The sequence below is a fragment of the Neoarius graeffei genome, chromosome 11 (assembly GCF_027579695.1).
Source record: "Neoarius graeffei isolate fNeoGra1 chromosome 11, fNeoGra1.pri, whole genome shotgun sequence".
Classification (NCBI taxonomy): Eukaryota; Metazoa; Chordata; class Actinopteri; order Siluriformes; family Ariidae; genus Neoarius; species Neoarius graeffei.
The window spans coordinates 48,551,332-48,567,811 of record NC_083579.1 but is presented as its reverse complement, the minus strand read 5'-3'; the positions used below and the strand labels follow the sequence as shown (position 1 = coordinate 48,567,811).

General features: G+C 38.1%; 1 protein-coding gene across 1 annotated transcript in view; it reads left to right on the top strand.

Annotated features, from left to right (window-relative positions):
* apoba (apolipoprotein Ba) overlaps window positions 1–16,235 on the top strand; it is a 41,703-nt gene extending 25,468 nt beyond the window's left edge. The window contains exons 19-29 of the mRNA XM_060933032.1: window positions 1,028–1,158; window positions 1,352–1,562; window positions 3,323–3,495; window positions 3,577–3,752; window positions 4,053–4,174; window positions 5,761–6,134; window positions 6,351–13,877; window positions 13,992–14,103; window positions 14,472–14,501; window positions 14,639–14,822; window positions 15,015–16,235. Of these exons, the coding sequence (XP_060789015.1) occupies window positions 1,028–1,158; window positions 1,352–1,562; window positions 3,323–3,495; window positions 3,577–3,752; window positions 4,053–4,174; window positions 5,761–6,134; window positions 6,351–13,877; window positions 13,992–14,103; window positions 14,472–14,501; window positions 14,639–14,822; window positions 15,015–16,235 (10,261 nt within the window). The remainder of the gene's footprint in view (window positions 1–1,027; window positions 1,159–1,351; window positions 1,563–3,322; window positions 3,496–3,576; window positions 3,753–4,052; window positions 4,175–5,760; window positions 6,135–6,350; window positions 13,878–13,991; window positions 14,104–14,471; window positions 14,502–14,638; window positions 14,823–15,014) is intronic.
* Window positions 16,236–16,480: the final 245 nt, after the last annotated feature.

Genomic DNA, 16,480 nt, shown 5'->3' with positions numbered 1-16,480 from the left:
GCTGGGAAGTTATTTAATTTGAGGGAATTATCTAGCAAATAATGTGCATGAAATCACTCGCTTCGCACAGTCAAGCAAACAGAGGAAGTCCGTGTGCGCATGCGCAGGTTTACCTTCTTCTTTTTCTTTTGGGTTTTACAACAGCTGGTATCCAGTGTTGCATTACTGCCATCTACAGGTTTACCTTGACCATGCACTGACAGATACCCTTCATCATTCTGTTGCTAAACAAACAGCTGATCACACCGAGGTGCTCGCTGACCGCTGATATTTATTAGTTTGGTCCTGCGTTTCCGTTCCTTTGCAGCATAACATCTTTTCTTCTTGCTTCCCATTACTGTAGTCGGTCTTTCACATTTCATTCACGTACTCACATCCTCCATTTTTCTCTCCTATTTCAAATTTGTATCCCACAATGCCTTGCACGAACGGGGAAAGCCCACCATGTGATGCAGCGAAAAAATAGCAGCGAATTTAGGGCCATGTGGCCTTAAATTCATTAATTGTTCTATGAAAAAAAAAACTAATAAAATTGGAAGTCTGTGATTCGAATTCAATAGCTTTCAGTCCACTAAACAAAAATAACTGGATGTCAGGGAAAATTCTTTTTATGACTGTAAATGTTCCCTGCATGTGGGTGGATCAGGGGGAACAGGAGGCTTTATTGCCGCACTTTTCAGTCTGACAATTCAATACACAATCAGAGAGACAGAGACACACACACTGTAGTCTCCTCTGGGGGAAGCTCCCTTCCGCTCTCACTCTCCCTCCTTAAATAGGGCGCGGTCACTGGGAAGACACACACAAACACAGGTTAATTGCCGTCAGGTGTAGTGATTCTGCCACTTACCTTCCCTGACTCCGCCCTCCTGTCACAGACCGGCGCTTGACCACGCCCCCGCTGCCACAATGACCTACACTTGAAAAATCTGAAAGGCAGTCTGCCTTTAATTTCACCAAGTGCCACCTATGTGGGGAAACCACTGGCCTTCTAATAAGTTTCTCTGAATTAACCATTTCCTCTCAGGTTTGCATTGGAACTTCAGCCCACTGGGGATGTATCAGAATACACTGCAACTGTTTCTTATGAAGTTCTGAATGAAGACAAAGAAGGTCGCCATAAGGTTGACTCACTGGCTGTTACTCTTAAGGCTGAGGGTAAGCCATCATAGATGTTTTACTCATATTTGCAAGTGCTCACTGGGATCATCAGCTAATTATTAAACTCTTCATGATTTTCATTGGACATGTTATGAATTAGAATATCTTGAAACATCAGGGAAGTGATTAATAATCAATATTATTTGTATACTAAACTAACACTTAAATACAATTCCTCTTCCTGCTTTAGGCACCACACCTACAGCTGCTACTGCCACTTTGAAATATAACCGTAACAAGAAAATCTTAACTAGTGAGCTTCAAATACCAGACATTGATGTTGAGACTGGTATTAAGCTGGCAGTCATGGATAGCACTGGAAAAGAGGAAAAGATGCATGGTATTACAATTGATGTAAGCAACAGGAAGAATCTCCAGCTGTCCTTGGTTGGACGTGCCAGGTACAGGTCTAAATTCTACTTTGTTGCCATATATCATATATATTACAATGAATTTTGCTTCTTTATGTCTGATTATTATATGGTCAGTCAATGCTTTGATTAAATATGACCACTAGATACTAATAATTCCACAAATAATTCTATTCTAATAGGTACAATGGATATAAAAAGTGTACACACCCCATTAAAATGATAGGTTTTTCTGATGTAAAAATAATTAGGCCACGATAAATAATTTCAAAACTTTTCCCACCTTTAATGTGACCTCTAGTCTGTACAATTCAATTGAAAAACAAACAAATCTGTTAGGGGGAAAAACATAAAAAAAGTACAATAAGCTGGTTGCATAAGCATGCACACCCTTAAACTAATACTTTGTTGAAGCACCTTTTGATTTAATTACAGCATTCAGTCTTTTTGGGGTTCACACCTGCCATCAATTAAAATGCCTTTGATTAACCGCAAATAAAGTTCAGATATTTACTCAGTTGCATCCTCCAGCAAAAGCCAAGGTTCACGGAGAGCTTACAAAGCATCAAAGGGATCTCACTGTTGAAAGGTATCAGTCAGAAGAAGGGTACAAAAACATTTCCACGACATTACATAGATATACCATGGAGCACAGTGAAGACAGTCATCAAGAAGTGGAGAAAATATGGGACAACAGTGACATTACTGAGAACTGGACGTTCCTCCAAAATTGATGAAAAGACAAGACGAAAACTGATCAGGGAGGCTGCCAAGAGGCCGACAGCAACACTGAAGGAGCTGCAGGAATTTCTGGCAAGTACTGGTTGTGTACTACATGTGACAACAATCTCCCATATTCTCCATATGTCTGGGCCATGAGATAGGGTCAAAGAAAAATATCCAGGCCCGGCTAAATTTTGCAAAAAAAAAAAAAAATACATCAACTCTCCCAAAAGCATGTGGGAAAATGTGTTATGGTCTGATGAAACCAAGGTTGAACTTTTAGGCCACAATTCCAAAAGGCATGTTTGGCGCGAAAACAACACTGCACATCACCAAAAGAACACCATATCCACAGTGAAGCATGGTGGTGGCAGCATCATGTTTTGGGGTTGTTTTTCTTCAGATGGAACAGGGGCTTTAGTCAAGGTGGAAGGAATTATGAACAGTTCTAAATACCAGTCAATTTTGGCCCAAAACCTTCAGGTGTCTGCTAGAAAGCTGCAGATAAAGAGGAATTTCATCTTTCAGCATGAAAATGACCCCAAAAAAGTTTTGGAATAGCCCAGCCAGAGCCCAGACCTAAATCCAATTGAAAATCTGTGGGGTGACCTGAAGAGGGCTGTGCACAAGACATGCCCTCGCAATCTGACAGATTTGGAGCACTTTTGCAAGGAAGAGTGGGCAAATATTGCCGAGTCTAGATGTGGCAGGCTGATAGACTCCGACCTAAAACGACTGAATGTTGTAATTAAATCAAAAGGTGCTTCAACAAAGTATTAGTTTAAGGGTGTGCACGCTTATGCAACCAGCTTATTGTACGCTTTTAAAAAAAAAAATGTTTTTCCCCATAACAGATTTGTTTGTTTTTTAATTGTACAGGTTATAGGTCACATTAAAGGTGGGAAAGGTTTTGAAATTATTTATCATGATCTCTTTTTTTTAACATCAGAAAAACCTATCATTTTAACAGGGTGTGCACACTTTTTATATCCACGGTACTTAACAGAATTGTTACTATGAGTCAGAGTCACACTTTAAGGGATGTGAATTTGTCTGTCTACAAGCAGACTGGAGTCTATGAAAGATGGAATGCTAGAACTAGAGATGTCTGTCCCTGCTCTACAGCTGGATGCTTCTGCCACTGCCAGTCTAAGGAAAATGAATGGCCTTGTTTTACAACTTCAAACAGCTTTTAACATCCCAATGGCTTCTTCATTGCAGAAAGCAATTCTTAGATATGGTATATTGTTTTTCTATTTAAATCATGAGAATTGCAGGATGTATTTTTTTAATGCATTGTGCATGATGCATTGTTTCGCAGATGAGAACAAGATTGAGCTGGAGATTAAGTCAGATTTGAATTCTGAGGTTACAAAACTCATCCCAGACATTGAAAACTACAGTAACCAGCTACAAATGTTAATCAATGGCATCCTTGATGAAAAGGTGGCCAAAACTGATATGAAACTTCGACATATTGTTTCAAAAAGTATAGAGGTAGGTGTTTTAAAAATTTATCTAATTTATTTTAAGATATAATGATCTGATTAGACTTAGGAAATTAAGAATTCATCAATTTTATAGCCAAGGCAAGTGTGATTCTTTTTCTTGCATTTTTTTGACTGTTGAAATGCTTAATCGTTTTATTGAGAAATCTTGATTGTGATTTCATGTGAAAAAATGTTTTACAGAAGGAAGAAAAAGTAATATATTGTTGATATATTACTGTTATGTAATTCTATATATTTGGACTTTTTAGATCTTTTAAGATCTGAGCTTTTTTTCCTGTATCTTCAGGCAGGTAACATTTGGCTTGACAAATTTGGACGATACATTCCATATTTGAGGAATCTAAGGAGCAAGAAATATATCCCAGAATTCACTCTGCCCTCTATGCCAGAGAGACTGTATTTCAATTCGTGAGTCATTCACCATGTTATGCCACAAATGTCACAAAAATTCAGACAAATCCCAAATACTGGTACAGTAGCATATTGATATGGGTGACATGGGCAGCCACCCAGGGAGGCATTTTGACATGGGGCGCCTGCACACACACAAAAAAAATAAATAAATCAGCACAGTGACATTTGCACACTTGGTTTTCTATTGCTCATTTGCACATGATGTCAGTGATATCATGTCACTAGGGTCAATTAACCTGTCGGAGTGGTGCCCTGATTCTAGTTTGGAAGCAAGGCAGATTACTTCCTGGTCTCCCACTCAGAAGAACAAGATGGGAAAGGGGGGCAGGAGTAGGTTGACCTCAGCTGTCTTCTCCCCACTGGAAGCCTGAGATAGGGGGAGTGTGGGAATCTATAACCTCTAACTTTGTGCATGACTAATGTAATTCATAAAATCAGAGGGGAAACATGCATAAGATATGCAGCTAAAGTATACAGGCATGCAGTGGGGGGACTAAAGGTGTGGTTCACCCAGGGCACCATAAAAGCTAGAACCACCACTGTAATGGTATATTTACATTTATTAGTGATTGGAATATACAGTACATGTCAAAAGTTTGGACATACCTTCTAATTCAATGGTTTTCCTTTATTTTTATTTATTAAAAGACACTTCATGTCTTAAAGTAATGATGGATGTCGTTTCTCTTTACTTAGTTGAGCAGTTCTTGGCACAATATGGATTACTACAATTGTGGAATAGGGCTATTTATTGTATTTTTATTATTTGTTATTTACTGTTTGATCTCAAACATAGTTAAGAAGGCAAGAAATCGGACTAATTAACTTTTGACAAGGCACGCCTGTTAATTGAAAAGCATTCCAGGTGACTACCTCATAAAGCTGGTTAAGATAATGCCAATAATGTGTAAAGCATCACCAAGAGAAACGGTGGCTACTTTGAAGAATCTAGAGTATGAAGCATATTTTGTTTTTTAACGCTATTTTATTTACCACATAATTCCATATATGTTCCATATATGTTCCATATGGAGCGGCACGGTGGTGTAGTGGTTAGTGCTGTTGCCTCACAGCAAGAAGGTCCGGGTTCGAGCCCCGTGGCCGGCGAGGGCCTTTCTGTGCAGAGTTTGCATGTTCTCCCCGTTTCCTCTGGGTGCTCCGGTTTCCCTCACAGTCCAAAGACATGCAGGTTAGGTTAACTGGTGACTCCAAATTGACCGTAGGTGTGAATGTGAGTGTGAATGGTTGTCTGTGTCTATGTGTCAGCCCTGTGATGACCTGGCGACTTGTCCAGGGTGTACCCTGCCTCTCGCCCATAGTCAGCTGGGATAGGCTCCAGCTTGCCTGCGACCCTGTAGAACAGGATAAAGTGGCTAGGGATAATGAGATGAGATGTTCCATATGCTGTGTCATAGTTTTGATGTCATCAATATTATTCTACAGTGTAGAAAATAGTCAAAATACAGAAAAACCTATGAGTGAGTAGGTGTGTACCAATTTTTGACTGGTACTGTAACTAATATTAACTCTCTTCAGCTTTATTTTAAAGTATTTCTGTCTTGTTGATTTGTTTGTTTTAGTGATGCACTGTTCCGGTACCAGTTCAACAAGGGCAAAGTATTCTTCTCACTGCCTCTTCCTTTTGGTGGTAAATCCTCTGCAGAGTTAAACATTCCCTCTGGGTTCAGACTCCCCACTATTGATGTGCCCTGGCTTGGGTTATATGTGCCTGAAAATGTGTACAGAATCCCCTCCTTCACAATCCCTCAGAACTTGGACTTCTCATTACCCATGATTGGCATGGGAGAGGCTTCTGCTAAAATGAAGAGCAACTTCTATGACTGGGAAGGCTCACTCCAAGGAGGAAATTACACTGATGATGTTCCCAGCTACATTGCTAAATACAAAGTTATGGCCACCAGTCCTGTGACACCTCTTTCATATAAAATTGAAGGTATTATAATAAGTTAGAAGTTCTCACCTGAAAAATATTTAAAAATGTACTTAATACTCAGTTAGTAGTGTTTATAACAGTGGCTATTCTTTATCAATTAAAATAAACAGATATTATCAGCCTTTCCCAGCTGAATAATGAATATATTCATTTGCTGTTTATAACTTAAAACAATAAGAATGTCTATTAAAACGTTCCTTTTTTTTCTTCATCAAGGTACAGCTCTGGTTTCTGGCACTTTTGATGACACCTTTAAGTACCTTGTGACTGGCTCCTTGAAACACAGTTTCCTTGATGCTAGCTTTCGTGTCTTTGAAAGCATGACTGGGTTTGACAATGCCAGTCAAATTTACAAGCTTCAAGTCACAAGCCCATTTGGACTAGAAACCTCCCTGTATTATTCTACTCAGTGTTATACCACAGGTTATGAGATCACTGCAGATGGAAATATTGATGGAGTCTTCAAAATAGGATCCCTGTATGCCAACACCACATATACCCAATCCTACACCATTAATCTCCTCAGTGCAGAAGGAACAGGAGAATCTGTCTTGAAATTTGACTCTTCAGTCATCCAGGGTCAAACTGTGACCAAGGGCGAATATCGCAATAAAGAGTTATCTATTGTGTCCAAAACAAGCGCAAAACAGGATGCTCTGAAGCATATAGCTGAAGTGAAGTACAAAGATGGCCAATTGACTTTGAAGTCAGATGCTAGTGTTGCAGCAATGAACAAAGAACTTCGCTTTCAGACTGGCCTACATTTGACAAAGGAAAAAGCCAGCTTCAAACTTGAGACCCATGCTGATGATGCAGCAAATCGAGCATACTCTGTCCTCATGGGATCTCTGAATGACAAAGGACTTGAAGTGAACTTGGATGGTTCCCTAAACTTTGAAAATAGCCATGGAACACACAAAGGTACACTTACTTTGGGAGTGAATGGCTTGGCCACAAACTGTACAACAACACTTCAGTGTAACTCAATGACATTTGAGAATGTCTTAAATGCTGGTATTGATGGAACTGATGGTGCCTTCATGTCTCTTTTGACTAAAGCGTTAGGTCAGGACAATTCAGTTGAGTTCAATGTAAAAGGCAAAATCTCTAAGACTGAAGTTAAGTTAAACAGCATTTTTAAAGGCAATGCTTTTGAGGGTGATGCAAGAAACACAATGAATTTGGCTCTGAATGCGCAGGGCCTAACTGTCTCCAACACTATGACAAGCACATTACAGAAAATGAAGACCGAAAGCACTCATACCCTAACTGTAACTCTATGGACCCTAGTGTTCCATTCCAAAACAGATAGTTTCATCTGTGATGGTGTGTCATATGGCCATAATATCAAGGTGAACATGAGGCCTTTTGTTACCTCTGTGCTCTCAAACAGTAAAGTCGAGATTTTTGACATCACCTTCAGCAATGACGGATCTCTGAAGTTGGAGCCTTTTAAGTTAGAGGCAACTGGAAGCATTACTGGCAAATATAAGGAGGATACCATTAAGACCACTTATGAAATCAATTTTTCTGACTTGAGTGGTTCAATAAAATGTGACGCAACTGGAGAAGTTCTGGAATCCAAGATCAGCCAGAACATTGAACTGGAATTTGCTGGATTATCCTCTGTTTTTAAAAGCGAGACCCATTTAAATTCCAGAGCTTTGCGCCTTGAAAATGTCATCCGTACAATGGCAGTGCCATTTAGCCTTACTGTTGATGGCATTTTGAATGTTGATGGTTCAGTGAATTGGTATGGTACGCACACTGGGCAACTCTATAGCAAGTTCCTCTTGAAAGGAGAACCTTTTGCAATAGCTAAGTCCCTTGATTGGAGAGCCTCAGCCATACATGCATTACCAAATGGGAATTCGGCAGAAAGTCACATTGAAAACAAATTTAATGGCTTGTTGATACCCAATGAGCAGTCCATTTTGTGGCGCTTCAAGTCTAAGTTAAATAACCATGCATACAATCAAAATGTCAGTATTTACAACAAAGAAACAGATATGGGGGTTCAGCTCTCTAGTGTGCTCCACACAGATCTCTTGCTTGGAGAATCAAGTGACAATTCTTTGGACACCCAGGAATTCAGCATCTCTGGTTTTCTTAAGTATGATAAAAACAGCAACTGTCACATCATTGATTTATCCTTCATTGAGAGCCTTCCTGTTGCCTTTGAGAGAATGAAAACCTCAATCGTGAATATTCTTGAGTCTCTTCAGGAGTACCTCAATGGTTTGGATATCAATGATTTGGCAAGGCAATTCAGAGAGAACTTGGAAAAAATTCCACACAATAGTCGTTACTTCATGGAGGAGCTTGATCTACAGAACAAATTAAACATGGCCAAGGATAAGATGATTTCTTTAGCACGAGACTATGTTATTACCTTGGATGATGTAGATTTATCTATGGAGAAGCTTAAGATTGCTTCCGAAAAAGCCTTAATTGATTTTGCTATCAAAATAAAAGACATTCAGGCCCAAGTAAAAGGTTTTATTGAAAGTGGATCATTGACAAAAATTTTGGAAAAAATTGGCAATGACCTCAAAAGCTTTGATGAAAGATACAGCATTACGAGTACAATCCTTAAAGTCATCAATACCGTTGAAGATGTAATTAGACAGATTGATCTGCAGAAGTTGCAGGACAGCAGCATGACTTGGTTGAGAAAGCTTGATGCCAAATATGATATTAGAGCAAAACTCCAAACAAAATTGAGCAAACTGAAGCAAGCAATAGAGGCCTTTGACATTACAAAGTTTGTTCAGGAAGTGATAAACTATATAAGCTCATTTGATCTGGAGCAGTATGCGAATCAGCTGTCTGATCACATCCCAGCTGAAGACATTGAAAATATGATTGAGTCCATAAATGATGTCATTGTCAGTTGGATTGATGAATATGAATTTGTGGAAAAGACCAATTATGTTTTCTCAAAAATAAGTAAGCTGTTTCGAAGATATGAAATTGAAAGGAAGATGGAAATCTTCATACAACAGGCAATCATTCTTATTGAGCAGTACAAAATCCACAAGACTGTTGAGGCAGTGGTAGAGAATTTAAAGTCTATTCCATTTGAATACTTTTCAGACAAGCTCTTTGAACTACTTCATGTTATTGTGACTGAACTAAAATTAGTTGACATTAAGCGAAAAATTGATGATTTAAATAATTATACTGAAACTATTATTAGGAATCTCAAGAATTTTGATTACAATGAATTTGTCAATGAAGCCAATGAGAGTATCAGCAAAATAATCAATTACATCAATGAACAAATAATAATCCATGAAATCCCACAGAAAATAGAGGCATCCAATGACTTTATAAGAAAGATGTATGCCTCTACTGTTAAGTATTTAGAGCAATTGAAAAACACTAAGGTAGCTGAGGTTTATAGGATACTAAAGGATGTAATAGACAGAACAGCTTACAAGGATATCAAACTGAAGATCCAGGACAACCTTGAAGATATAAGACAGAGAATCCAAGACATGGACATAAGAGATGAAATCCTTGTTTACCTGGAAAGAGCCAGTGAATCCTACAACAATATGCTTGCCTACATCTCATTACAATTGCATAAATTGATTGAGATTATACAGAAGGTATCAGGTGAGCAAGACTTTCTTACTCAAATTCAACAAGCTGTGGAAGAAGTTCTCAGGTCTCTCAAAACGGCACAGATTGAAATACTGGATTTTACCATTCCATTCACTACATTTCACATTCCTGCTTTTGACATAAATCTCCCTAGGCTTCAAGATATTAACATTCCATCTGTGATAACAATACCTGAATTCACAGTTCTGGATTTTATCCATGTTCCATCTGTCTCCATTAATTTTGAGGAAATTAAACAGAAGATAATTGAATTCATTGACCAAATCAAAGATTTTGAAATTCCAGAGCTGGATCCTGAGGCCACATTTGGTGACTTAAGGGCACTTTATTGGTATTATCTGCCTGACTTTACTTTCCCAGAGATCAGACTTGTAGAGTTCAAGTTCTCAGAAATACATATACCCAAATTAAATCTGGAGAATTTTGAGATTACCATGTTGCCTATTCCTGAAGTTAAGCTGCCTCCAATTTCACTAGAACCATGTGTACCTGCTTTTGGAAAGCTGTATGGAGAATTCCGATTAAATTCCCCACACTACACAATAATGACAGTGGCAGCAATTAAGAATACAACAGCTACAAGATCGGAGCCACAGTTCAAAGTTACTCTGACTTCAAAGGTAACATCAACTCTAGAAGTTCTTGGTTACTCTTTAGATGCAATGCTTCAAATTGAAGCCCCTAACATGAAGAAAATGGTGATTAGTGAGACCATAACAGCCAACCACATGGCTTTTAGTATCAATCATGAAGGTTCACTTATTTTCAGTGGCCCTTCAGCTGAGGCAACAGCAAAGACAGATGCTAAGGCTACAACTCAAATATACAATGCTGATTTAACAAATAATGTAGGAGTTGTTCTAAAGAATGGAATATCTGTGAAGATGGACACAACCTACAACCATGACCTCAACATCCCCTCGATGAAAATCTCAAGTCAGGCCACAATTACAAAAAAGGCTGAGGCTCGATTTGAATCTGGAGTCATCTCTGTGACTTGCAGAAATGTGGGAAATGGAAAATGGTCAGTCAAGGACTATGCTGATGAAGGCATCCACAAGAGCAATCTGGAATTTAGTGTCAATGGAGGTACTGCAAAGTTAACCTTTGATGGTGAGACAAACAGCCAAGTCCTGAAAGCAAAACAGTCAGTCAATGCTGAATCTGTCATCCTGAGCCATATTATTCTTCATGTCAATGCTGAGACAGAGACTCCCTTCTTGAAGACAAGTGTAATGAGACTGACAGGGAAAGCCCAAATGGAGGGTCTCAGAATTGAACTAATGGCCTCGCATAATGCAGAACTGACTGGAAGAGTCAGTGGAACTCTGTCAAATTCTTGTGAATTTCTAGCCCAGCCATTTGGGCTCACTCTTGACTGCAAAAATAAAGGAAACTCTAAAATAGTCTTGCCCCTTAAACTAACTGGAAAGATTGATGTCCAGCAAGATTATAAGATGACTTTGAATTCTGAAAAACAGCATGTATGTTGGTTGGGTCAAACTCGATTTAACCAGTACAAATATAACCACAACTTCACTTTAAATAACTATAAATATGATGCAGGAATCTATGCATCAATGGATGGTGAGGCTAATCTTGATTTTTTGACTGTCCCACTAACTATTCCAGAGATGACACTACTATGGTTTGACACTAAAACTCCCATGATCAAAGACTTTTCTTTGTGGGAGGACTTTGGCCTGAAAGACCTACTGACCACACCTCATCAATCATTTGACATGAATTTTCAGCTCCAGTATCAAAAAAACATAGACAAACACACTTTTAACCTAGATCTTGGACCCATCTACAAATCTATTAATGAAAATGCTAAAATTTTAAGAGTACACTTTGAACTTGGACGGGACAAAATTTTTGATGCCTTAACAAATTCTTATAACCAAGCCAGAATTCAATTTGAAAAATTCAAGACTGACACATCCAAACAGCCCCCAAAGTATTTCACTGTCCCTGGATACACTGTACCTCTGTTAAATATTGAAGTATCAGCCTTTAGAGCTGAATTGCCTGCAGTCAGCTATTTTATCCCCAAAGAGGTTAGCACACCTAGTTTCAAAGTTCCTATGATGGGTTTTTCAGTTCCCTCCTATACTCTTGTACTACCATCTCTAGAACTGCCAATTTTGCATGTGCCTGAAACCCTCAGGGAGCTAACACTACCTACATTCACATTGCCAGATATTCAAAACAACATCATGATACCTGCTCTAGGAAATGTGACCTATGACTTTTCATTCAAGTCACCAGTGATTTCTGTGAATTCTAATGGTGGCCTCTACAACCAGTCTGACATTGTGATCAAACTGGGAGCATCTTCCTCCTCTGTGTTTGAATTTCTTAAGGGCAAACTTGATGGTACAACCAGCATCACTAGGAAGCAGTGTCTAAAAATGGCTACAACTCTGTCATTGGAGCACAAAAATGCAGTATATACTCATGACAGCAGTGTCAGTCTCACCAAGAGGATTCTAGAGGCTTCCCTAGCAAATGTTTTCAAAATCAGCCTGCCTGTTTTTACAATGGAATTAAATCAGCAACTTCAAGGGAATACCAAGACCAAGCCTAATCTTGCCTCAAATATTAAGGTTGAATACACTTCCACTCTCCCAACATTAAAAAGTGAAGTGAAAGGAAAAATGCAACATGAGCTTGTGCTTGAGGCACTCTCATCCTATTTCTCTGTGGAGAGTTCTTTGAGGGGAAAGACAGATGGAACAATAATGGAGAATGGACGTTTTTCAGAATCTTTAAACAACAATGCAGTACTATACCTAAATACGAATGGTCTACATTTCACTGTAAAAACAGCTTTAACATCTGATGTTGATTACAAGAAGGCTAAAATCTGGAATCTGGATATGACTGAAAACCTTGAACTTGAGGCTTCTCTTCAACGCATTTATGCCACAGTGAATTATACAAGTAATAATGAGGTAAATATTGCTTCTTTTTCAACCAGTGGAAAGCACTCTGCAAAGGGAACTATTGAATTTGTTCCACTGACAACCCTGTCTGCTAGACTAAATATTGATATATCACAGCCATCTAATATTGGTCTTGCAAATATAATGGAGAATGTGGATCTAGCTGTCATCTCAGGTAAACAGAAGTTAGTTTGGAGTAGCACGGAACAACTAGCATCAATTAAACATTCCAGTGATATGATACTGTCCAACGATGAATCTGAGATACGCATGGAGATTGCAGAATCCTTTGAAGGTCATCTTGCATTTTTGAAGTCTATTAAACTGCCTGTCTATCAGAAAACTCTATGGGATGTGATGAAGTTTGATGAGACCACCAGCCCAGACCAATTACAGTCCCTTAATGTTGCTACTCATTTGGTATATACCAAGAGTATGGATGGGACTCTGTTTTCACTGCCTGCAAAAGTATTTGAAAATGGAGTAATTTTTAATATTCCAAAAACCACACTAACAGTACCCAACTGGATGAAGAAGATTCCACAGATTATAAGGGAAATAGATCCGCAACTTGAAAATGTTGACATGCTTGATTCTGTTTCTATTCCACCTGTCATCACTGTTCCATCTTTTAATGTGCCTCTTACAACACTTAGGGTGCCATCCTTTACCTTAGCTCTACAAAACCTGAAAATCCCAGATTCTATTAGTATGGATACTTTTGATATAGCTTTGCCAGGACTGCCAAAGGTCAAAATCCCCAGCTTTGAAATCAACACAAAATACATAAGGGACAAAATGTCTTTCCTGCTTTTGAAGTTACCTCAATATGAAGTCACAATCTCATCATTTACCCTTCCTAAATCTTTCACCATTGGTGAGCACACAGTCAGCCTGGATGACCCCATTAAAGCAATATGTAATTTTGAGATGCCAACTATAACAATCCCAGAACAGAAAATTGAGATCCCAGAGATATCACTTCACTTACCTGTCAGTGTATTTATTCCATCTTTTGGTGCCCTCTTCACTTCTGTGAAAGTTTCCTCTCCAATTTACACCAATACATGGACTGCAAAAGTAGAGAACAAGGAACCAGGCTTTGTATACACACTGAAGTCCTCATGCATATCCACCATGACATTCCTAGGATATGATCTGGAAGGTAATGATTCTTTGATTTAAACAGCATGTTTTGGTATATTCAGTGAACAAGCCAATTTTCAAATACGTACTATGCTAACCATACTAAATCCTATTCTACACATTCTTTATTAAGCTGTTGCCAGTGTCTTATTGGATAATGGATATATGAGTCTGGATGGAAAATGCACCTTCTCCCACAATGATGTAAAGGTGAACTGGAAGCATGATCTCCATCAGAATCTGAGGTAATAATGTGTGTACTGTATGTGGAAAATGTAGCATGCTTATCATATTAATTTGTCAACTCTTTTATGAACTACTGTACCATACTTCCTGTTGCTAATTCTTTTAATCTTTCTCAAGATCCCCTAACAATTGGGAAATATATTTAAGGAGACTTTTTAATCTCCCAGTCTTTAATTTGTTACTAAATTTAATTTTGAACACAATATAAAAATATTAGATATTGTTTCCTATTAAAAAAAATATGTTGTTCAAAATTTGACAAAAAGTGATTATTACTTGCTATGAATGTTGTTTTCATTATTGGTGGAAAGTGAGTCAAATACTGTTACATTTTATTTCTTATTCTATGCTTAATTTTTCCATGCAGAATTAAACGTCAAGAGCCTTCTGCCTCAAGGTAATTGTGCATAATTATTATTTCCATTGAAATGTATTATTAAATCTGTGTTGTGGCTTGCTTCAGAAAATGATCAAAATCAGTATAAAAAACATAGGCAAAAGTCCAAATGATCAAATGCTGATTTTATTTCACAGACCTCCAAGACACACACTGGACATTGATGTAACAAGCCAAACTTTTGCTGATGTGAAATTCCGCTATGCCTCCCACAATAATGGTATAACGTCTTCAGTATCCTACCCAGCTGGCTTTGTTGGATTTCAGTTAACAAGGAGGTCACCATCTCAGTACTATGCAAAACTCTTCACCAGATCCTTGGTAAGAAAGTTGTTTAGTTTGCACAATGTTATTGTTTAGGATTGGTCTACTATTTTGATTTGATGTAATCAGGGTTACATGACCAATAAGAAATGTATAATATAAAACCTTAAGGTAAAATATTAAATCAGGGAAACTTGTAAGTGTTCAGATTGTTGTGATTAAAATAATCTTCTTTCTTTGTTCATGCAGTCATCCCCTGACAAGGACACTGACCTGCTGAGTTTCAAGGTTACTATTAAGAACTCTGAAAGGATGAACCTTCAAATTAGCTGGCAACTTAATGGGTTCTTTGACATGGTGAATGAGATTAAAGTCAGGCTGCCTGATATGACACGGGCTCTTTATGATTTCGTCAACAAATATCACAAAGCTCATTTTGGCATTGACCTTAATCGTGCTGCTTTAAAGTTTAAGAATGCCATAACAAACAGTGTTAAAAGAGCTTACAGTAACATCCCCAGGGCATTTGATGCAATTCAGAACTCAATTGAGCACCTGAGCCTGCAGAGTCAAGCAGTGATGAAGAGAACAATGAAGAGCATGCCAGAAATAAACTTACAGGATGTGATTTCCTGGGTTTCTGAAAATGTCAAAGAACTACTTCATCGTTATGAGTCCAATTTCAGGATCCTATTGGATGCTGTAATGAAGTTTCTGAGTGAGACTAAGTTTCACGTGCCAGGGTTGGAAGAGAAGCTCACTGGTCAAGAGTTGTACTACAAGATGAGACGGTCTGTTTCAGTGGCGGTTAAGAGAGCTGCAAGTAGATTTACCAGCCTTATGGAGATGATATGTGACACCATTGAAAGCTTTGTTAGTGAAATTCATTTCAGCCTTCCCACTACGAATGTAGTTGTTAATGGTAAAGATATTTTGAGGAATCTAAAGTCTGCTGTGAAGTCCACACAGGATCAGATTATTCAAGCATTGAAGAAGTGGGAAGGTTTGAAGTTAGAGAAACTGCTGCAAAATATCAGTGACTTTGTAAAACTTTGCATCCAGAGGACAGGAGAGTTTATTGCCTCTTTAAAGGCAGAGAAACTAGATGAGCTTTCTACTCGTCTGAAGGGAATTTACACTGAGGCCAACAATATACCAGTAATGCAGGAACTTGCATGGCAGATTAATATGGCAAAAATAAATGCAGCTGAGTATAAACACAAAGCACAATTGATGGTCCAGGAGGTCTACAATGAGATCTCCATGGAGAACCTTAACTCAGAGATTAATGAATTCATTTCAGTCTTAGAGAAGCACCTTAGAGCTAACATTGAAAGTATTATTGAATATTCAAAAAAAGCTTCACAGCATACACAGCCATACATAAAAGTAACCAGCAAAAAGGTAGATGTGGATATTCCCCTCCCATTCTACTGGAAGTCTTTCAGTGACTGGCCAAGCATGACTTAAATGTTCAGATTTTGAATGTTTTTTTATTATGGCATTTTTTTTCTTCCCTAAACTTAACGTGTAAAAAACTTTTGAAAAAATATTTGTTATCTTTATAGAAAATTATGTTTGAGTGTTTGTGTATAATTAGTTGATATGTTATGTAACTATTAGTCATGATATAACATGATTAAAGTCTCCTTTGCAGACTACAGATGGGTGATTTTGTTGTTGTTGTTGTTGTTGTTGTTTGAGTATAATTTCTT